A 24,793-nucleotide genomic window follows, 5' to 3' on the forward strand; every position below is an offset into this window, starting at 1 on the left:
ATTGCTAAAGTCATTTATAAACATAACTTCTGGGTAACAAGAACAATAAATGCTAAAGACATTTATAAACACATGTTTTGAGTAACAAGGACAATAACTGCTGAAGACATTTATAAACACAAGTTCTGGGTAACAAGGACAATAATTGCTTGAGAAATTTATAAACATAAGCTTTAGGTAACAAGTACAATAATTGCTAAAGACGTTTATAAACATAAGTTCTGAGTAACAAGGACAATAATTGCTGGAGACATTTATAAACACAAGTTCTGGGTAACAAGGACCATTATTGCTAAAGTCATTTATAAACACAAGTTATGGGTAACAAGGACAATAATTCCTTGTGACATTTATAAAGACAAGTTCTGGGTAACAAGGACAATAATTGCTTAAGAAATTTAAAAACGCACGTTATGGATAACAAGAACAATAATTGCTGAAGACAATTATAAACACAAGTTCTGGGTCACAAGGACAATAATTGCTGAAGACATTTATAAACATAAGTTCTGGGTCATCATGGTCATAAGGACAATAATTCCTTGTGACATTTATAAACACAAGTTATGTGTAACAAGGACAATAATTGCTAAAGTCATTTATAAACACAAGTTATGGGTAACAAGGACAATAATTCCTTGTGACATTTATAAAGACAAGTTCTGGGTAACAAGGACAATAACTGCTGAAGACATTTATAAACACAAGTTCTGGGTCACAAGGACAATAATTGCTAAAGTCATTTATAAACATAACTTCTGGGTAACAAGAACAATAAATGCTAAAGACATTTATAAACACATGTTTTGAGTAACAAGGACAATAACTGCTGAAGACATTTATAAACACAAGTTCTGGGTAACAAGGACAATAATTGCTTGAGAAATTTATAAACATAAGCTTTAGGTAACAAGTACAATAATTGCTAAAGACGTTTATAAACATAAGTTCTGAGTAACAAGGACAATAATTGCTGGAGACATTTATAAACACAAGTTCTGGGTAACAAGGACAATAATTGCTAAAGTCATTTATAAACACAAGTTATGGGTAACAAGGACAATAATTCCTTGTGACATTTATAAAGACAAGTTCTGGGTAACAAGGACAATAATTGCTTAAGAAATTTAAAAACGCACGTTAGGATAACAAGAACAATAATTGCTGAAGACAATTATAAACACAAGTTCTGGGTCACAAGGACAATAATTGCTGAAGGCATTTATAAACATAAGTTCTGGGTCATCATGGTCATAAGGACAATAATTCCTTGTGACATTTATAAACACAAGTTATGGGTAACAAGGACAATAATTGCTAAAGTCATTTATAAACACAAGTTATGGGTAACAAGGACAATAATTCCTTGTGACATTTATAAAGACAAGGACAATAATTGCTGAAGACCTTGATCAACAGATGTTCTGGGTAATATGGGCATTTTTACTGACCCTGTCAGGTTCACTTTTTCAGAAATAATCAGCAATAAACATGCAGGATAAATCTCTTCGGTTCCTAACTTATTTGAAAATCAAGGTTGAAATCCATGATTAAATATTTCAGCCATCAAATCTTGTACGCATGTTGCTTTGTTCAAGTTTGCCTTTAGTACACCAGACAAGCATTTTGTCTACATAAGACTCATTAGTGACGCTCATATCAAAATATTTATTAAGCCAAACAAGTAAAAGTTGAAGTGCATTGAGGATCCAAAGTTCCAAAAAGTTTTGCTAAATACGGCTAAGGTAATCTATGCCTGGGATAAGAAAATCCTTAGTTTTTCATTCATGTCAACACCGAAGTGTTGACTACTGGGCTGGTGATACCCTCGGGGATAAATCTATGAAAATTTTATATCTTACATCTATTCAAAATAATATTGTACAGCAGTGGAAAGTAAAGCTGTTTAGTCATTGTTAGTTAACTTGTAAACTTATTATACAAATGCACTTCTATAAAACGAAATGCAGTAAGATCTCAGAGGAGGAGATATGTATACTGACAGTAGAATATTCAATGGAATCCCTGTCATGCCTGTATGTTTAAAGTACATGTATATATTGCTTGTGGAAAAACAAAACTTTCACAGGTATCTCAAAGAAAATTCTGCTGAAATTCCTGACCAAATTCACAATGGAAAACCCTAGGTAACACGCTTGTTTGGTGAACAGCATTTTCATTTGGATAACACTGGTAAAACATGCACATCAGAGACAATTTGAATTACCTTAACTATTTCTATAGCTGTAGGTGAAAAATCGCAACAGTATATCTTTAGATTTGGATTCCTGAAAATATAATAAAAGATTCTGTTTGAAGAAAAAAGTTAATGCATGTGCATTCCTTGCCTTTTGGTAAAATGCCAATACATCATTATATAAATTTTGCATAGAGTGAGCCACACAAATATTGGTTAGCATTGTTTTAGTTAACAAATGTACACACACTTCAATATCAGGCTTTATCTATCTTCTGTTTATTTTTAAAAAAAATCTTTATTGAGTTATATGTTGAAATCTTTAAGATAAAAATTTTAATAAAGTAATACATCCTAAAATTAAAATTATCAATAAACAATGAGATTTTCAATCACATTGGTCTGAGTAATAAAGGAGACAAGCTCCCTTTAGTTATCTATGGCATGAACTTCTTATTTTTATCAAAATATTTACAGATTGACAATAAATAAACAAAAGTTTCCCTTTCAATATTTTTTTATATTTTAAACCAGAAAAGCTCAACAGGAAGTGCCATTAAACTCTTTTCTAACTTAACGATTGGGTTGGGATTTGATGGTTTACCAGGCATGTTTATAATTTTGTTCATTTAAACAATGATGACATATATAGCTGACTTGATTGAAGATTTGAAACTTTTGTGTTCTGCTATTTTAGAATCGAACATGTTCACTACAGTTCTCCTCAAATTTGAAAAAGGTCTTAGTTTTCTATTTTTTGACAAAAAAATAAAAGACAACAATTTGGAATGATAAAAAAGAAAGACAAGTTTAAAATAAGTATCAACAAAAAAAGAAACTAGAGCCTCTAAAGAGCCTGTGTCGCTCACCTTGGTCTATGTGAATATTAAACAAAGAACGCAGATGGATTCATGACAAAATTGTGTTTCGGTGATGATGATGTGTTTGTACATCTTACTTTATTGAACATTCTTGCTGCTTACAATTATTTCTATCTTAAATGAACTTGGCCCAGTAGTTTCAGCGGAAAATGTTAGTAAAAATAGAATTTTTGAAATTTTAAGGCTTTTCTACCTCAGGCATAGATTACCTTAGCTGTATTTGACAAAACTTTTAGGAATTTTGGTCCGTACTGCTCTTCAACTTTGTACTTTATTTGGCCCTTTTAACTTTTTCGATTAGAGCATTCCTGATGAGTCTTTTGTAAACAAAACACGCATCTGGCGTATATACAAAATTTAGTCCTGGTATCTATGATGACATTGATGAGTTAATTTACAAATTTAATGAAAATTGTTAAATTAGAGGCTCTCAAGAGCCTGTGTCGCTCACCTGTTACTGTATTTACTGATGTCGGTCATCTTGGTTGGTAGGTGGGGTCATTAGACACTTTTTTTAAATAGATACCCTAGTAATGATTGTGGCCAAGTTTGTTTAAATTTGGCCCATAGTTTCAGAAAAGAAGATTTTTGTACAAGTTACAAAAATGACGAAAAGTTGTTCAATATTGACTATAAAGGGCAATAACTCCTAAAGGGGTCCTCTAACAATTTTGATCATGTTGACTTATTTGAAGATCTTACTTTGCTGAACAGTATTGCTGTTTACAGTTTATCTCTATCTATAATAGTATTCAAGATAATAACCAAAAACTGCAACATTTCATTAAAATTAACAATTTTAGGGCAGCAACCCAACAACAAGTTGTCCCATTCGTCTGAAAATTTCAGGGCAGATAGATCTTGACCTGATCAACAATTTTACCCCATGTCAGATTTGCTCTAAATGTTTTGGTTTCAAAGATATAAGCCAAAATATACATTTTACCCCTGTGTTCTATTTTTAGCCATGGCGGCCATCTTGATTGGATGGCCAGGTCACCGGACACATTTATAAAACTAGATACCCCAAGGATGATTGTGGCCAAGTTTGGTTAAATTTGGCCCAGTAGTTTCAGAGGAGAAGATTTTTGTAAAAGTTTACAGACGACGGACGACAGACGACAGACGCAGGATGATGGACGACGGACGCAAAGTGATGAGAAAAGCTCACTTGACCATTCAGGTCAGGTGAGCTAAAAATGACTATAAAGGACAATAAATCCTTAGGGGGTCAATTGACCATTTTGGTCATGTTGACTTATTTTTAGGTCTTACTTTGCTGTACATTATTGCTGTTTACAGTTTATCTCTATCTATAATAATATTAAAGATAATAACAAAAAGCAGCAAAATTTCCTTAAAATTACATATTCAGGGGCAGCAACCTACAACAGGTTCTCTGATCCATCTGAAAATTTTAGGGTAGATAGATCTTGACCTGATAAACAATTTCAAAGCGTCAGATTTGCTCTAAATGCTTTGATTCTCGAGTTATAAGCCAAAAACTGCATTTTACCCCTATGTTCTATTTTTAGCCATGGCGGCCATCATGGTTGGTTGGCCGGGTCAAGGGACACATTTTTAAAACTAGATACCACGTGCACATTGATGATTGTTGCCAAGTTTAGTTTAATTTGGCCCAGTAGTTTCAGGAGAAGATTTTTGTAAAAGTTAATGACGACGACAGACGACGGACGTCAAGTGACAAGAAAAGTTCAGGTGAGCTAAAAAACTAGAGAAAGTGATGCCCTCACACTCTTTGAAGTTTAGATCGTGGTGAGCATGTTTTGATGATGGTCTAGTCTGACAGGGCATAAGAAAAATCTCAAGGTCAATAAACCATGACTGAGGGGCAGTGTCATTTTATCTCCATGGTAATGAGATGTGCCAATCTAATACAACCGCATACAAATATCATTGACCTACCACTAGGGGTTCACCATAAACCGACCTAATCACAAACTAATACATAAAACTAAGCAAACGTTTCAATGTCAATAGACCATGACTGAGGAAGCAGGGCCACATAATCTCCATGGAAATGAGATGAACCAATGCTGATACAACTGCATATTAATTATCATCAATCGATCACTATTGCTTAACTATAAACTAATCCAATCACAAACTAAAACATGAAAACATAGCAAAATTTCATAGTCAATAGACCATGACTGAGGGGGCAGACAAAATAATCTCTATGGTAATGAGATCTGCCAATACTAATACAACTGCACACCAAATATCATTCACTCACCGCTAGTGATTCATTATAAACTATACCTCATCACAAACTAATACATTTTTTACGACACAGTCGCTGCCAAATTAGCAAACCTATGTCTCGCTTTTTGATTCTGTCAAGCGAGACAAAAAAATAGGTCTTAATCTAAATGAATGAGGTAACACCAGCATATGAGACTGTATTCATATTCAGACTATTAGCTTTTTTGTTTTATCAAAAGAAAGAATGCTAAATTATATGGAAAGAAACAAGAGGCTCTCAAGAGCCTGAATCGCTCACCTGAATTTTTGGGTTAAATCTTTCATCAATGATTATTTTGGCTTTTCAATTTATTTAAATGTTCTTTGAATCGTCCTATTTTCTTCAAAAGCAAAAAAAAAAAATCATTTTCTCCTATGTTCTTTTTTAGCCATAGGAGCTATGTTTCTTTACATACAAGGAAATAAAATTTATACTAGATACTCTGAAACTCATTTAGCCTAAGTTTGGCTGAAATTGATACAGTAGTTTCAAAGGAGATTTTTTTTTAAAGTAAGTCAACATGATGAACAAATTGTGAAAAAAGCCTTTAAAGGGCAATAACTCCTTAAGGGGTCAATTGACAATTTTGGTCAAATTGACTTATTTGTAGATCTTACTTTGCTTAACATTTTTGCTATAACAGTTTATCTGTATCTATAATAATATTCAAGATAATAACTAAAAACTGCAAAATTTCTTTAAAATTATCAATTCAGGGGCATTATACCTGCAAAACCAGTTACCCGATTCAGCTGAAAATTTCAGGACAGGTAGACCTTGACATAATAAATACTTTAACTTCTTGTCTTATTTGCTTATTGGCTTGCTTTAACTACTTTAATTATTAGAAAACACTATATAACCAATGCCACCTTCCACTTGTTTAACTCTTAAACAAGACACTTATTGGCTTGCTTTAACTACTTTAATTATTAGAAAACATTATATAACCAATGCCACCTCCCACTTGTTTAACTCTTAAACAAGACACTTATTGGCTTGCTTTAACTACTTTAATTATTAGAAAACATTATATAACCAATGCCACCTCCCACTTGTTTAACTCTTAAACAAGACACTTATTGGCTTGCTTTAACTACTTTAATTATTAGAAAACATTATATAACCAATGCCACCTTCCACTTGTTTAACTCTTAAACAAGACACTTATTGGCTTGCTTTAACTACTTTAATTATTAGAAAACATTATATAACCAATGCCACCTTCTACTTGTTTAACTCTTAAACAAGACACTTATTGGCTTGCTTTAACAACTTTAATTATTAGAAAACATTATATAACCAATGCCACCTTCCACTTGTTTAACTCTTAAACAAGACACTTATTGGCTTGCTTTAACTACTTTAATTATTAGAAAACATTATATAACCAATGCCACCTTCTACTTGTTTAACTCTTAAACAAGACACTTATTGGCTAGCTTTAACTACTTTAATTATTAGAAAACATTATATAACCAATGCCACCTTCCACTTGTTTAACTCTTAAACAAGACACTTATTGGCTTGCTTTAACTACTTTAATTATTAGAAAACATTATATAACCAATGCCACCTCCCACTTGTTTAACTCTTAAACAAGACACTTATTGGCTTGCTTTAACTACTTTAATTATTAGAAAACATTATATAACCAATGCCACCTTCTACTTGTTTAACTCTTAAACAAGACACTTATTGGCTAGCTTTAACTACTTTAATTATTAGAAAACATTATATAACCAATGCCACCTTCCACTTGTTTAACTCTTAAACAAGACACTTATTGGCTAGCTTTAACTACTTTAATTATTAGAAAACATTATATAACCAATGCCACCTCCCACTTGTTTAACTCTTAAACAAGACACTTATTGGCTTGCTTTAACTACTTTAATTATTAGAAAACATTATATAACCAATGCCACCTTCCACTTGTTTAACTCTTAAACAAGACACTTATTGGCTAGCTTTAACTACTTTAATTATTAGAAAACATTATATAACCAATGCCACCTTCCACTTGTTTAACTCTTAAAGAAGACACTTATTGGCTTGCTTTAACTACTTTAATTATTAGAAAACATTATATAACCAATGCCACCTTCTACTTGTTTAACTCTTAAACAAGACACTTATTGGCTAGCTTTAACTACTTTAATTATTAGAAAACATTATATAACCAATGCCACCTTCCACTTGTTTAACTCTTAAACAAGACACTTATTGGCTTGCTTTAACTACTTTAATTATTAGAAAACATTATATAACCAATGCCACCTTCCACTTGTTTAACTCTTAAACAAGACACTTATTGGCTTGCTTTAACTACTTTAATTATTAGAAAACATTATATAACCAATGCCACCTTCCACTTGTTTAACTCTTAAACAAGACACTTATTGGCTTGCTTTAACTACTTTAATTATTAGAAAACATTATATAACCAATGCCACCTTCCACTTGTTTAACTCTTAAACAAGACACTTATTGGCTTGCTTTAACTACTTTAATTATTAGAAAACATTATATAACCAATGCCACCTTCCACTTGTTTAACTCTTAAACAAGACACTTATTGGCTTGCTTTAACTACTTTAATTATTAGAAAACATTATATAACCAATGCCACCTTCCACTTGTTTAACTCTTAAACAAGACACTTATTGGCTAGCTTTAACTACTTTAATTATTAGAAAACATTATATAACCAATGCCACCTTCCACTTGTTTAACTCTTAAACAAGACACTTATTGGCTTGCTTTAACTACTTTAATTATTAGAAAACATTATATAACCAATGCCACCTCCCACTTGTTTAACTCTTAAACAAGACACTTATTGGCTTGCTTTAACTACTTTAATTATTAGAAAACATTATATAACCAATGCCACCTTCTACTTGTTTAACTCTTAAACAAGACACTTATTGGCTAGCTTTAACTACTTTAATTATTAGAAAACATTATATAACCAATGCCACCTTCCACTTGTTTAACTCTTAAACAAGACACTTATTGGCTAGCTTTAACTACTTTAATTATTAGAAAACATTATATAACCAATGCCACCTCCCACTTGTTTAACTCTTAAACAAGACACTTATTGGCTTGCTTTAACTACTTTAATTATTAGAAAACATTATATAACCAATGCCACCTTCCACTTGTTTAACTCTTAAACAAGACACTTATTGGCTTGCTTTAACTACTTTAATTATTAGAAAACATTATATAACCAATGCCACCTTCCACTTGTTTAACTCTTAAACAAGACACTTATTGGCTTGCTTTAACTACTTTAATTATTAGAAAACATTATATAACCAATGCCACCTCCCACTTGTTTAACTCTTAAACAAGACACTTATTGGCTTGCTTTAACTACTTTAATTATTAGAAAACATTATATAACCAATGCCACCTTCCACTTGTTTAACTCTTAAACAAGACACTTATTGGCTTGCTTTAACTACTTTAATTATTAGAAAACATTATATAACCAATGCCACCTCCCACTTGTTTAACTCTTAAACAAGACACTTATTGGCTTGCTTTAACTACTTTAATTATTAGAAAACATTATATAACCAATGCCACCTTCCACTTGTTTAACTCTTAAACAAGACACTTATTGGCTTGCTTTAACTACCCTTATTATTAGAAAACACTATATAACCAATGCCACCTCCCACTTGTTTAACTCTTAAACAAGACACTTATTGGCTTGCTTTAACTACCCTTATTATTAGAAAACACTATATAACCAATGCCACCTTCCACTTGTTTAACTCTTAAACAAGACACTTATTGGCTTGCTTTAACAACTTTAATTATTAGAAAACATTATATAACCAATGCCACCTCCCACTTGTTTAACTCTTAAACAAGACACTTATTGGCTTGCTTTAACTACTTTAATTATTAGAAAACATTATATAACCAATGCCACCTTCTACTTGTTTAACTCTTAAACAAGACACTTATTGGCTTGCTTTAACTACTTTAATTATTAGAAAACATTATATAACCAATGCCACCTTCCACTTGTTTAACTCTTAAACAAGACACTTATTGGCTTGCTTTAACTACCCTTATTATTAGAAAACACTATATAACCAATGCCACCTCCCACTTGTTTAACTCTTAAACAAGACACTTATTGGCTTGCTTTAACTACCCTTATTATTAGAAAACACTATATAACCAATGCCACCTTCCACTTGTTTAACTCTTAAACAAGACACTTATTGGCTTGCTTTAACTACTTTAATTATTAGAAAACACTATATAACCAATGCCACCTCCCACTTGTTTAACCCGTCAACAAGACACTTATTGGTTTGCTTTTGGTATTGAAAGACACTACTTACCAATCCCACTTGTTTAACCCTGAAATGTATAACTAATTGGTTTGGTTTTAGTATTGGAAAACACTATATTACCAATGCCACCTTCTACTTGTTTAACCCTTAAACATAGTTCTTATTGGTTTGTTTTTGGTATTAGAAAACACTATATTACTCATGCCATATCCCACTTGTTTAACCCTTAAAAAAAATACTTACTGGTTTGTTTTTAGAACTGGAAACACTGTATTACCAACACCACAGCCAACCTGAAAATAATTAAGGCTGTTGTAATAATTTGTTCACAAAACAAACATGCGTAAAGAAACCCCAAAGGTGGAGCTAACAATTGGGGACTTCTGTAAAATATTATTTAAATAATATTAACATAACGAAACGGGAAAATCGATGTGTGTTGCTATGAGAGTTATCTCCCGTACACCAGAAAAAAAAATTCAAGATGCCGGAATATATTCTGTTTTGTCGGAATAATGGTAAATTTGGTGGAAGAGTGTTGAATGCATCTCATCAAAATGTAGCAAAAACTGAAGAAAGTAAAATGGAAAATCTTGTAACAGTTAATCAGTGCTTCCCTCCCATGAAAATGAAAGAAACTTAGCTGTCGTGATGGCCAGAGAGTGATACACCTTATCGCTATTTAGTCCATTCCGGGAAAAACAGTCAGTTATACAACTTCCTGTTTAGGTCAACGGCCGAAAAATGGAGGTGGTCAGTAGTGAGCTGAGGGAGAAAAAACTTTAGAAAGTGATCATCAAGAAACTTTGATATATTATGATCCACTTTTTTCGAAATTAAAATTGAAGTAAAACAATATTTTGTTTGAAGTATTTACGGTAGTTTCAACAAGTCTCGTTAAAAAGTATCATGTATAGTGAACTGTTAAAACAGGGTCCAAGATAGCTTTAACTGGATGAAAAAGTTGTGTAATTTTAGAACTTATCCAGAATGGAATAAATAGCCATTAGGTGTATTGATTTGGGTTTACTAGCTGACCAACTTAATGCTTGCAAGAACTTCTATTCACCATAATGTTTCTACAAATTTTTTTTTAATAAGTACAAAGAATGGGTATCGGAAGTATTTTGTATATACCTTGGGGTAACTGTCCATACATTAACTTACTATACGCTGGTAGGTCAGAGTCTACAGAGATTTAACTTGAAAATTGGGACTTTTGATTATTATGTGACGCGAAAACGAAATGTAGTATAAAAATATCATAAGCACGTACATGATCGTACATGCATTACACACATAATCTCCCACATTAACAAATTAAAGCTTTGTCACAGACTTACATTCAGTCATTTGGATGATTTGCACTCAAAGAAATAAATTTTCCAAAAACAACTGTAACAGTGAAAACGGCTAGGACGTATATATTGATCCTCAAAAAAAGTGGTTTAAATACTAATATCTTTGATTCGATATTCCTGTTATGACTATTATATAACCATATCTTATTTAAATATCAACATAAACATTTCTTTACAGTGCTTTCTTTCACGTTCGCGATATGGTCTAAAAATACGGAATTTGTAAAATGTAAGTACTAGTGCTATTTACAAATAATTTATAGTAAAAAAATATTGAAAAGCAAAAGAGTTAAATTGACTCCGGTGTGAGATGAAATTTGTAAAATATAATGTCTGAAATAACTTCAGACAGGTAAAGCAAGAGCAAGATAAAGGGACAATAAACTTGAACAAGAATCGTAATGGGGATGGGGCTTTAATTATGCACGGATAAATTGGATGTAAAACTGTCTTCCAAAATGAACGAAAAAAAATTTAAAATGTTACCCTTTGCTTTTCAGTCAATCTAAACTGAAAATTGTGAATTACAAGCTTTCAGCATGAAAAATTGGCAAGGGAAAAATAGAGATCCGCTGATTGAAAATTACTCTTTACCGCCACTTCAAAAAAAAAAATTTAGCAAAGTATAAATTATACTGAAGATTTAGAAATTTCTGCTTGTATCAATCAATTCATTTTAAAATGGCAAAAATTACAGATATTTCGATTTCAGTTGATACTGTTTGAATACATGTGCAAATGCTGCTATAAAAAATTAGAATTAGAGCTTTTTTTTTTCCTATACATATTTCTTCTCAATTTTCGCAAAACTTTGCAAAAAATTTCATAAGTATGAACAGGAATATTGTTGGCATAAATTACGAGAGAGCCACTGCCTCTAATATTGGGATATTTTTTATGCAAGTCTTGATTTTCACATACAGTAAGAAGTTTAACATTGCAACATGTCTTGTAAGCATATACTTGATATTCGTATATGTGTGTGTGAAGTGAAGTTGACAACTGACTGTGTTTTTTTAATACAAATGAACAGGTCAAGAGTCAAGAGTACCTGAACGATCTACAGTATCCAATGACTATACTGGCTGGGTTTTTTTTGTACAAAAAAATAGGTCAAGAATACTGGAATGATCTACAATATCCAATGATTACTAGATCTTTTTTTGTACTAATAAATAGGTCAAGACTATTTAAATGATCTACAATATCCAATGACTACTGGCTGTTCTTTTGTACATACTAAATAAAGACTACCTGAATGATCTAAAGTATTCTAAGTAATGTGTAATTTTTTCTTGCAATTACAGTTTTCTAAATCAAGAATACAGACTACTAGTATCCTTTCAAACCAAATGATTATGAAGAGCCTGTTGTAACAATTAAGCTCTTATACCCAAATAGTCCTATAACATATGACTTCACATTCTTAATCAATTGTTAACGTTTTTATACTGATATTTTCATTTTTTTTTAAATTTTGAATGCAAAGTGTGACTCATTGATAGTAAAAAAAAATTTATCAGAACAGTAAATAGAAATAGTTTTTAAAATAATGTTCCCGAGGTCATATGTTATAGATAGGACTAATTATCCACAAAATCATTAAATAAGTTACTAGTGACATAGTTATTTCTGTTACTTGAAGCAATTTCTATTTCTGTAGATTTACACAATAGTATAATATTGTTATACTTGTTTTTTTTTCACCTTGAAGATTAGACAAATAGGGATACTCCATTGATTTTTTATTTCATGTCAGTCAGGTCCCTTTATATGAAACTTGAAACCACTTCTCTGCCATATTGATATTTTATAACAACTCTGCCAATGACCCATATAATTTGATATTCATTCTTTAACCATATATCAAAGTAAGCTTATATTTTTTTTATTTTACACTAATCCACAATCTTTCATGTCAAATTTCTGTCTCCTTTTCAGTTTATGTCATTGAAACATCATGGTAATAAACACAATTCTAAGTAATTATGCTGTTATAGCATGTATAGTGGGTCACCATATATTCAACTTGGGTGGCATTCTAGTTATTGAAATTTGTGTCAGATTGGATAATGAACTAGACCTTTAGGAAATGATCTCATAATATAATATGGAGCCATAGTATGTGACCCCTACTCGGGAACAAAAATAAACATGTCAAGCGGCAAAATTTATCACCAGAGATTACAAGTCAAGAGAGGATGGATAAGTCTCCATATGCTTGCCAAACTGAAACTACAACAAGATCTCCAGACAAGGACGAACAAAGCGTTGAAGCCAAAGTTAGTATTTATGTAAAAAGTAGTTGAGGAGCTGATTTACGCTTTTGAACCAGACGAATTCCTAAACTAGAGGCTCTAAAGAGCCTGTGTGGCTCACCTTGGTATATGTGAATTAAACAAAGGAAGCAGACAGTTCATGACAAAATTGTGTTTAGGTGATTGTGATGTGTTTGTACATCTTACTTTACTGAATATTCTTGCTGCTTACAATTATCTCTATCTATAATGAACTTGTCTATGTAGTTTCAGTGGAAAATGTTAGTAAAAATTTACAAATTTTATGAAAATTCTTAAAAATTGATTATGAAGGACAATAACTTCTTGGGGGGTCAATTGACCATTTTGGTCATTTTGACTTATTTTTGAGTCTTAAATTGCTGTACATTATTGCTGTTTACAGTTTATCTCTATCAATAATAATATTCAAGATACTAACCCAAAACAGCAAAATTTCCTTAAAATTACCACTTTAGGGGCAGCAACCTAACAACGAGTTGTTCGATTCATCTAAAAATTTCAGGGCAGATAGATCTTCACCAGATTAACAATTTTACCCTTTGTCAGATTTGCTCTAAATGCTTTGGTTTTTGAGTTATAAGCCAAAAACTGCATTTTACCCCTATTTTCTATTTTTAACCATGGCGGCCATCTTGGTTGGTTTGCCCAGTCACAACACACATTTTTTAAAATAGATAGCCTAATAATGATTCTGGCTATGTTTGGTAAAATTTTGCCCAGTAGTTTCAGAGGAGGAGATTTTTGTAAAAGTTCACTAAGATTTACGAAAAATGGTTAAAAATTGACTATAAAGGGCAATAACTCCTAAAGGGATCAACTGACCATTTTGGTCATGTTGCCTTATTTGTACATCTTACTTTGCTGAACATAATTGCTGTTTACAGTTTATCTCCATCTATAATAATATTCAAGATAATAACCAAAAACAGTAAAATTTCCATAAATTACCAATTTAGGGGCAGCAACCCAACTACGGGTTGTCTGATTCATCTTAAATCTTCAGGCCTAAAACTCATCTACCTGTAAAATCATTTCCATCTTTATCATGATATTTTGCTAAACTGTCTATGCTATACACATGATACATGCTATATGTTATCTTTTTAAGACCAAATTTTTTTAAGTTGTTGGTCTTTTTACACTCATTAAGTGGTTCAATTTGAAAGTGAATGAAATGTTAAGTTATCTAGCACTATTTCATTTCCAAATTTTAAGATTCTGATTTAACATAAACTATACCTCTAATAAGTTAAAACTAGAACCATTAACAGCACTGACACAAGTCTCTTCAGGTTTATTTCCAGAAGCCTCATCAGGAGGAGGCAACAACTCAGGGAATTCTGTAAACAACCAATTTCTATCTTTAAAGAATCTGTTCTGATGAATTCCATAGAATGTATCCCAGTGCGAACCTGCCTCATCTTCATATTCGTCTATAAACAAATTATCACAATTAATAATACATTTATATATATAACCTGCAATATTAAGTAGTTCCACAAAGAGAGAACAAGTGAACAGACCTTTTACTGATAATATCCCTATGTATACTCCACAAAGAGAGAACAAGTGAACAGACCTTTTACTGATAATATCCCTATGTATACTCCACTTGCATCGATGACGTATGAAAAATATATACAAATTACTTTAAACACATTTCATAATTATTTCATTATTGATTCTATTTTTTTTATATAAAATACATAATTTCTTACCATTTAAAATGACAAAATGCTATCACGTGAAATCTGTGGCCTTTTCATTCATGTCAGTAATTACATATCTTAAGCCACAAGATGAATTACTTTTTATCAAATGTAATGATACTTCAACATGTTAAAGCTTTGCTTGCGTTGATCATGAGTGTAATTACTTCTTAATTTGAATTAAAATCATATCCTGTCATTGAAAAGATTCCAATATTCTTATATAACAATGTATAACCTATTTTCTCCTGAGACAGTTTTGATTTCCACTGATTTTCTGTTATTTCTTTAGCAGATCTTTCTTGTTCAGCATCCCATTCGACATTGTCCCTGAATTAAACAAACATTAATTTACAGAAAAACCAACAGCATTTATCAATATCTTTACCAAAGCATATCTATCATATGTAATGCATTTCCTAGTTTTATTGTGTTTTATAAGTAATTACATTGGTATACACACCATGTTTATTCAAAACTAAACATAAACATTGATAGACTTGCTAATAAACACTTATAGTAATCATCAACCCAGGCTTAAGGGGGCTCCTGGGTATAAATGAATTTTTTTTTCTAATATAGGATTTCGCTATATTTTTTCATAAATGAACTTTATCATATACTTGAAAGAAAAATGAAATAAAAAAATGGGGTCACCGTTCATTTAAGCTAAAATCTGCATCTGGAAGAAGCATACATTTTAGTTAATGTCCTTTTTTTCTGTTGAACTAATAGGAGAAAAAGAGGAAATATCGAAATAAAAAAATAACCTAATATAAGAAATCGCTTAAATTTTACAATTATTTAGTTTATGTACAGCTTATTTGAAAACAATAATAAAAAATATAGGTCACCGATGAGTTAAAAAAGATATTTCAAATTTAAGGCCAAAAAATGGCATTTTTGCACCAAAGGGAGATAATTTGGAGCTTTTTCAATTTTTAATGTCATCTGGGGCCAAACCAAATAATTTTTTTGTATTGTTTTTTGTACCATATCATAAAGTAACAACTAATAGTGTAACAAATAAAATTTGTAATGAAAAAAATAAGGTTTAATTTTTTGCTAAAATGTTTGTACCCACGAGCCACCTTAAAGTTGATAAAATTGACTCAGTCCTAATACATTGTCATAGCTCAACAATCTTGCTCCAAACATGAAATCCAGCATTTTGATGTGTTAATTATGAATAATTTGATTTTGGATGTAACACGTCTTCTGATTGGCTGACATTATTTTGTTATCAGTTCATAGACATAAATAAGTCATGTGACCGTGACGTCATCAACGTTTTTTCATGGTTTTCTACAGTTTACAATGGATTTAAGAATTAAACTATAAGAAATGACTGTAATATTTTTTCTGTCTTTTCGAATAACATAAAAAATGATGTGCACACTGTAAATAACCTGCTACACGCGTTATTCAGTGTTCACCACATTTTTTTTTATAACCTGCTGCAGGCGTTATTCAGTGTCACTGTGTGCATTAATTTTTTTATGTTATTTCTTGATAGACAGAAAAATATTACAGTCATGACAGTCATTCCTTAAATAATGAATACACAAAAAAACTTAAAAGCTTAATGGTCCAAGACCACAGTTATTTCGTAGTGCATTTCCTTTAGACAATAAATGAAAATTAAAAAAATCCCACCTGTGCTTTCTGAATAATATTTTTAGTGTGTTTTTATATCAAATTTATAGAAAACTTCATCAGCTCTAACTCAAAATATGGACAATTTCATGTTAAAGGGTATAGAAATCTTTTGACAGCTTCTGAAATGCTGTAGATTTTTATTTTAGTATTTCATTGTTAGATAGGTCTGTAGACATGGTAGATGTTTATTGTAGTACTGTAAATTCAGAAATTATTGTGAGGTTTATTATTGCGAATAATGCCACAGAGTTGTAAACGCAATCATTAAATCTCGTATTTTGTATTATTTTAACTGAATTAAGCATGGCTTTTTCTCAAAATCATCAAAATTAAAATCGCATTTAATTTTAAAATGACAAAATGCAAAAATGAATGCACGCAATAATTTCTGACTTTACAGTATGTCATTGTTAGATAGTCAGGGGTACTACTTAAACAAGTGATTTCAAAATCACTTCCTTGAGTGATTTTGGCTGTGAAACATGTGAAATATTCTTAATTTCCACACACTTTTCAAAATCACTGTAACAAGTAATTTGAGAAGTTAAAATGTAATCACTTCAATAATAACATTTTTTGGATATTTTTCCAACAAGCTTGATTTTTTTAATGGGAAAAAAGACCAGAATTTCATTGAAAAAACAACTATGTACATGCAGAAATTGTCATTTGCTTGATAAGCCTGCCAGTTTTTACAGTTTATTCAAATATGCAAAAACTGGAATAATTTGTAGATCAGGACATAACCTTAAAATAAATCATTCTAATTGTGAAGAAAACCAATCAGGTCACCTAAATGATGACCTTTGTCTGATAGTAAGAGTAGTTAATGGATATTTAATTACAGAACAATTCCCAAGGGCACTTAAAAAGTTTGAGCCACTAACTTACTGCCCAAGCGCACTGGTGAATGATATCCAAAGATAAAGGGATAATTGATTTATGTAGGAAAATTAAAGAAAATGTGATGATTTTGTATCATTGGTTAGATTGTTTACATTAGTTACAGTTCGGCAGAAGCCTTACTTTATTTATTTGTATGATACTTTAATAAACCTTTAGAAGAATAAGATGTTTCAAGGGTAAACTGTGGGTCAGGTCAAATGTGAACGGGTGTTCCAAAGGAAACTATCCAAACGAGTAACAAGGCGCTTTGGTAGAACATCCCTACTTGAAGAATAGTACAGCTATCATTGGGGTATATGAGCAGGAAGGAATCCTAGCTCTTGGTCATTCGTCTGATGCTATGAAGACAATGGCCATGATATGTAAGGTACAGGATGATTAGAGAAAAGATATTTGAGATCGTTGTCTCTTATATTAAACCTATGACTAAGTGTAATAAAGAACAGGTAGGTGCCTGTTAATATTCTCTAATATAGAATTGCATTCATGATTGTAATACAACAAAGAACAGGTTGGTGCCTGTTCTTTAGACTTGTTCAACTGTAGTTTGTCAAGTATGAAGGTAACTGTACAGGACAAGTATGGATCTGTGTGACCAACTTGTAGGGTATCACAATGTAACATTAAGACAAGTTGTAGCTTGAAGGGTACCAACATGTATAGGACAAGTATGGATCTATGTGACCAACTTGTAAGGTGCAAAATAGTTCCAAGAGAACAAGGACAAGTGTGAGTGTGTGTGACCAACTTGTAAGGAACATAATTGTACCAGGAGGACAAGTTTGTTCCGGACCCAGAACAAATTTGTACCAGTTGTATATTTGAAGAAGAATAATTGTAGATTGTTTAATAGAACCCAAAGAGCAGTTGTACATGTTTTGGTTCATTGACGTTTATTTATGAATAAAGTTTACTTGTTATATATTTTGTAAATAGAACAATTTTGGATCCAGTATCAAACTGGTAACGAACTCATTCTAAAATAAAAACAGACAGGCTTACAGGGTGTACATGTTACAAAAAGATTGTGAAAATATGGAAAATCAATGAAATTAGCATTTGAAGATCAAAGAAAACACCAAAATCACTTAAATAGGTGAAACTGAATTTAAAAATTCAACGAAATAGGTGATATTGAAATCACTTGTTTAATTAGCACCCCTGGTAAATGTTAATTGTGGTATGTCATTGTTAAATAGGTCTGTAGCTGTTTATTATTATATGTCATACATGTAGATCTGTATATTTGATACATGCTTCTTACCAATTGTTACATTTGAAAATATCATCTTGATTAACTAAAGGCCTCCCTCCACCCACAGGTCGTTGGATCTTTTTACTATGGAATGACCTCTGACTGTTCGACCAGTAGACATTAGGATATCTTAAAACTTGTGTCCAATGATATCTTAAAACTTGTGTCCAATGATAGGGTGATAACTGAAGAACATCAACACATCTTACAAAGGATCTTCTAAAGAACCACTGTAGTATTTTATTATCAACACACTTCTTAATCTTGATTACTGAAAACACAAATTATATGTCATATGATGAGTTTATTTACAGCAATATTGCATGTACAATGTATTAAAAGCAGGTTTAATCACAATAACAGCAAATAATTTCCTTTATTTTAAGTGTTATGGCAGATATTACAATAAATAGGAAGTATTGTTTTTTTGTATCCATCAACTAGAGGCTCCAAAGAGCCTGTGTCGCTCACCTTGGTCTCTGTGAATATTAAACAAAGGAAGCAGATGGATTCATGACAAAATTGTGTTTTGGTGATGGTGATGTGTTTGTAAATCTTACTTTACTAGTCTTGCTGCTTACATTTATCTCTATCTATAATGAACTTGGCCCAGTAGTTTCAGTGGAAAATGTTAATAAAAATTTACAAATTTTATGAAAATTGTTAAAAATTGACTATAAAGGACAATAACTCCTTAGGGGGTCAATTGACAATTTCTTTCATGTTGACTTATTTGTAAATCCTACTTTACTAAACATTATTGCTGTTTACAGTTTATCTCTATCTATAATAATATTCAAGATAATAACCAAAAACTGCAAAATTTCCACAAAATTACCAATTCAGGGGCAGCAACCCAACAACGGGTTGACCGATTCATCTGAAAATTTCAGGGCAGATAGATCTTGACCTGATAAACATTTTTACCCCCATGTCAGATTTCCTCTAAATGCTTTGGTTTTTGAGTTATAAGCCAAAAACTGCAGTTTACCCCTATGTTCTATTTTTAGCCGTGGCGGCCATCTTGGTTGGATGACCGGGTCACGCCACACATTTTTTAAACTAGATACCCCAATGATGATTGTGGCCAAGTTTGGTTCAATTTGGCCCAGTAGTTTCAGAGGAGAAGATTTTTGTAAAAGATAACTAAGATTTACGAAAAATGGTTAAAAATTGACTATAAAGGGCAATAACTCCTAAACGGGTCAACTGACCATTTCGGTCATGTTGACTTATTTGTAAATCCTACTTTACTTAACATTATTGCTGTTTACAGTTTATCTCTATCTATAATAATATTCAAGATAACAACCAAAAACTGCAAAATTTCCACAAAATTACCAATTCAGGGGCAGCAACCCAACAACGGGTTGACCGATTCATCTGAAAATTTCAGGGCAGATAGATCTTGACCTGATAAACATTTTTACCCCATGTCAGATTTCCTCTAAATGCTTTGGTTTTTGAGTTATAAGCCAAAAACTGCAGTTTACCCCTATGTTCTATTTTTAGCCGTGGCGGCCATCTTGGTTGGTTGACCGGGTCACGCCACACATTTTTTAAACTAGATACCCCAATGATGATTGTGGCCAAGTTTGGTTCAATTTGGCCCAGTAGTTTCAGAGGAGAGGATTTTTGTAAAAGATAACTAAGATTTACGAAAAATGGTTAAAAATTGACTATAAAGGGCAATAACTCCTAAACGGGTCAACTGACCATTTCGGTCATGTTGACTTATTTGTAAATCCTACTATACTAAACATTATTGCTGTTTACAGTTTATCTCTATCTATAATAATATTCAAGATAATAACCAAAAACTGCAAAATTTCCACAAAATTACCAATTCAGGGGCAGCAACCCAACAACGGGTTGACCGATTCATCTGAAAATTTCAGGGCAGATAGATCTTGACCTGATAAACTATTTTTAGCCGTGGCGGCCATCTTGGTTGGTTGACCGGGTCACGCCACACATTTTTTAAACTAGATACCCCAATGATGATTGTGGCCAAGTTTGGTTCAGTTTGGCCCAGTAGTTTCAGAGGAGAAGATTTTTGTAAAAGTTAACGACGACAGACGACGGACGACGGACGACGGACGCCGGACGCAAAGTGATGGGAAAAGCTCACTTGGCCCTTCGGGCCAGGTGAGCTAAAAAAGGAATTGCTGAAACTGTGAAACAGACTGTGTAATGAAGTAATGCATTATGTTATTGAAACAAGAGACTCTCAAGAGCCTGAATCGCTCACCTTAATATTTTTGGTTAAATCTCTCATCAATGATTATTTTGGCTTTTCAATTTATTTAAATGTTTTTGAATCTCCCTATTATATTCAAAAGCAAAAAAATAATCATTTTCTCCTATGTTCTATTTTTGCCATAGGAGCTATGTTTCTTGACATACAAGGAAATAAAATATAAAATTTACACTAGATACTCTGAAACTCATTTAGCGTAAGTTTGGCTGAAATTGATACAGCAGTTTCAAAGGAGAAGATTTTTTAAAGTAAGTCAACATGATGAACAAATTGTGAAAAAGTCTTTCAAGGGCAATAACTCCTTAAGGGGTTAATTGACAATTTTGGTCAAATTGACTTATTTGTAGATCTTTCTTTGCTTAACCTATTTGCTATGAACAGTTTATCTGTACCTATTTATAATAATATTCAAGATAATAACCAAAAACTGCAAAATTTCTTTAAAATCATCAATTCAGGGGCATTATACCTGCAAAACCAGTTACCCAATTCGGCTGAAAATTTCAGGACAGGTAGACCTTGACCTAATAAATACTTTAACTTCTTGTCTTATTTGCTCTAAATGCTGGAGTTTTTTAGATATAAGCCAAAAACTGCATTTGAACCTGTGTTCTATTTTTAGCCATGACAGCCATGTTTTTTGAAGAAATAGAAAATAAAACACAACCTTTATGGTATACACCCTACTGATCATTCAGTTGAAGTTTGGTTAAATTAGGTTGAGTAGTTTTAGAGGAGAAGATTTTTTAAAGTTAGCAAATATGATGAACAAATTGTGAAAAATTGTCATTAAAGGACAATAACCCCTTAAGGGGTCAATTGACAATTTTGGTCATGTTAACTTATTTGTAGATCTTACTTTGTTGATTATTTTTGCTGTTTACAGTTTATCTTTATCTATAATAATATTCATAGAAAATGACCAAAAACTGCAAAATTTCCTTAAAATTACCAATTAAGTGGCAGCAACCCAACAATGGGTTGTTTGATTCATCTGAAAATTTCAGGGCTGATAGATCTTGACCTAATAAATATTTTCACCACATGTCAGATTTGCTCTAAATGCTTTCGTTTTTGAGATATAAGCCAAAAACTGCGTTTGACCCCTATGTTCTATTTTTAGCAATTTGGTGACCATGTTTGTTGATAGATCCAAACTTCAGATACAATTTATAAACTAGATACCCTAAGGAACATTCAACGACGACGACGGACGCTAAGTGATGGCATAAGCTCACATGGCTATGCCAGGTAACCTAAAAAAATGTGTCTTTCTGAGTAAATAAAAATAACTAGAGGCTCTAAAGAGCCTGTGTCGCTCACCTTGGTACAGTACACACAGAGAGGATGTAATCTCATACTCCCAACACTGATTCTGGTGTCACACAGTAGTGTCACACTGTGAAACACAGATTTTCCCTCCCAAAAAACACCAAGTAATTACTCCCATCAACAAAGTATGACTGCATGGTCTGACAGTGACATATAATTACATGTACATGTCAACTATTCTCTCACTTCTTCCTTTTTCAACCATATTCTATTTAGTTTTATATCTGAAAGCTTTAAAAGAGGTAAATGAAATGATTTTTTTTAAAATTATATACAAAAAGTATTTTTAGATTTGAAAAATATTTACATTCTTTTAAAATCTCATAATTAAGAATGGCAACTTGATATTTACAATAAATTGTATTTATAGTCAGTTTAAACATATAGATATTAATATATACATTGTTATTAAAGGGAAACTTCGCAAAAAAATCAAAAAATTATATTATGTTCATTCTGTATAAAAATGCTCAAATTCATAGATATTAAAATTTTATTCCGCTAGATAAGCGATCACCATCGATTTTAAATTTAAAGTATCAATTCTTTTCGTTCCGCCATTTTGTTTTCTTTCCCGATTTATAACACCGATATGTCTATAAACCACAAAGAAACAAAACTACAGTAACCGATGTAGGCGTAATTGCGTGTCGATATCTTGTCAATCGTACGGTTGTTTTATCCGACTAACTAACTTGATACGGAACATATTCTTATTTTTTTTTTAAATTACCGTGGTCTGTTGTTTTTTAACTGTTAATATTGGAATTAGGTATAAAGTCAAAGTTGAAATCATAAATAAATGTTCCGTGAAAATTGTTTTCGAAAATCTTATTTGTTCATAATACTTTAAAGTAATAATTTTTATTCAAATAAATTCTTATCTTCCCTCATCTGATCACCAGCATGACTAAAGGTATTACTTCCAAAGGTATTGTGAGGGGTGTGAGGTGACACGTCCAGGTATTCAAGCGATTTCCTGTCGGGCTTGCAAGTTCATGCATCGGTTCACTTCTGCAGGTATTGATCAGTGTACACGGCCGATAACTTATAACTTTCCATTTTGAATTATCAAATGTATAATATACAACTGTCTTACTTGTCATTACTAAACTCATACGATTGTTTATAAATAACATATCTGGTGTAAAGAATATTATGACATAAAAATAAAAATTATACCAAAAAAATAAGATTTGTTGAAATTAAAATCTAATTAAATATTTTTCAAGGGTGAATTTTGGAAAATGTAAAATATACTCATTGTCAATAGTTAAGGACAGATTGGAACATACCAGAAAAGTCGACGATTCGTTTATTCGACTGGGTAAAAAGTTTCGGAACTATAGCGCAATTTAAAATATATACATGTATACTGAACATAAAAAAAAATAGATTTCGAATAAATTGGGGTAAAAGTTTTGTAAATAGACTAGTCCACGTATGCCAACAGTATGTAATCATCGAATGTCGATAGACTATTGTATACCAGAAGAAGAAGAAGAAGAAGAAGAGAACCAATTTGATTTAAATACAGGTCGATGTATAACTTGCTTTGGTTAATCAAAATTGTGGACATAGTAAAATCACAGATTTATATTTCAATAAGATTGTTCTCGAACAAAGGAAGGAATTCGTCATCACAATTGTTATATATGCCACTGGACGAACACTCATTATCCCAAAAGGACGGGAATATTTTGCTGGGAAACTATTGAATATCAAAGTTTCGAATTAATTTCGGGATTTATTTTCTTTCTTGGTATTATATAACCGAAAAAAGAATAAATTACTTGTCCGCTAAATAGGGGTATTCTTGTCAGATAAAAGACTTTTAGTTATATTTAAAAAATAGGGAAATATGACATTAAATTGGTTCTGTCTTTTTTTTAAATATCGTTTAAAAGTTGTGTGTGTAAGGTGAACGCCACAAGAACCCTGTAATACTAGTACGAGAGTATAGCCTGTAAACATTTATTCTCAATGATATGGTTGTATTGGAAATCTTTTCATACAGATTGACAAATCATAGTCCGATATGCATGTAATATTTGCCACATGACACCCATAGTTCTTTCTACCATCATCATCTTATTCTTTGATATTGCTGTAAACATCGATGGTTCACACCCAAACAAAATGGGAGTAATGTACCTTCAGAGCTTCTCCGTGTTATACACTTGTGAAACTTAACATATAGACGAAATTTCTGTATTGAAATGAATCTATACATTTCACAAACAGGATTTTCAAATAACGATTATGAGTAATTTCCTTACAAAGCAATAAAAACGTATGGCAAGATATAACCATGAAAGAATTAAGTTTTTGTCAGACGCAAA

General features: G+C 31.8%; 1 protein-coding gene across 2 annotated transcripts in view; it reads right to left on the reverse strand.

The window, feature by feature from the left end:
* LOC134706188 (tRNA N(3)-methylcytidine methyltransferase METTL2-like) overlaps window positions 1-24,793 on the reverse strand; it is a 61,326-nt gene that overhangs the window by 13,045 nt on the left and 23,488 nt on the right. Inside the window, exons 2-6 of one of the 2 annotated variants that reach the window (XM_063564896.1) lie at window positions 18,869-19,130; window positions 15,278-15,369; window positions 14,570-14,763; window positions 9,913-9,962; window positions 2,228-2,288 (exon numbers count right to left, since the gene is read on the reverse strand). In XM_063564896.1, coding sequence (XP_063420966.1) covers window positions 2,228-2,288; window positions 9,913-9,962; window positions 14,570-14,763; window positions 15,278-15,369; window positions 18,869-19,130 — 659 coding nt within the window. The remainder of the gene's footprint in view (window positions 1-2,227; window positions 2,289-9,912; window positions 9,963-14,569; window positions 14,764-15,277; window positions 15,370-18,868; window positions 19,131-24,793) is intronic. The other variant, XM_063564897.1, reaches the window with a different exon arrangement.

Source organism: Mytilus trossulus, chromosome 2 (genome assembly GCF_036588685.1).
Source record: "Mytilus trossulus isolate FHL-02 chromosome 2, PNRI_Mtr1.1.1.hap1, whole genome shotgun sequence".
Classification (NCBI taxonomy): Eukaryota; Metazoa; Mollusca; class Bivalvia; order Mytilida; family Mytilidae; genus Mytilus; species Mytilus trossulus.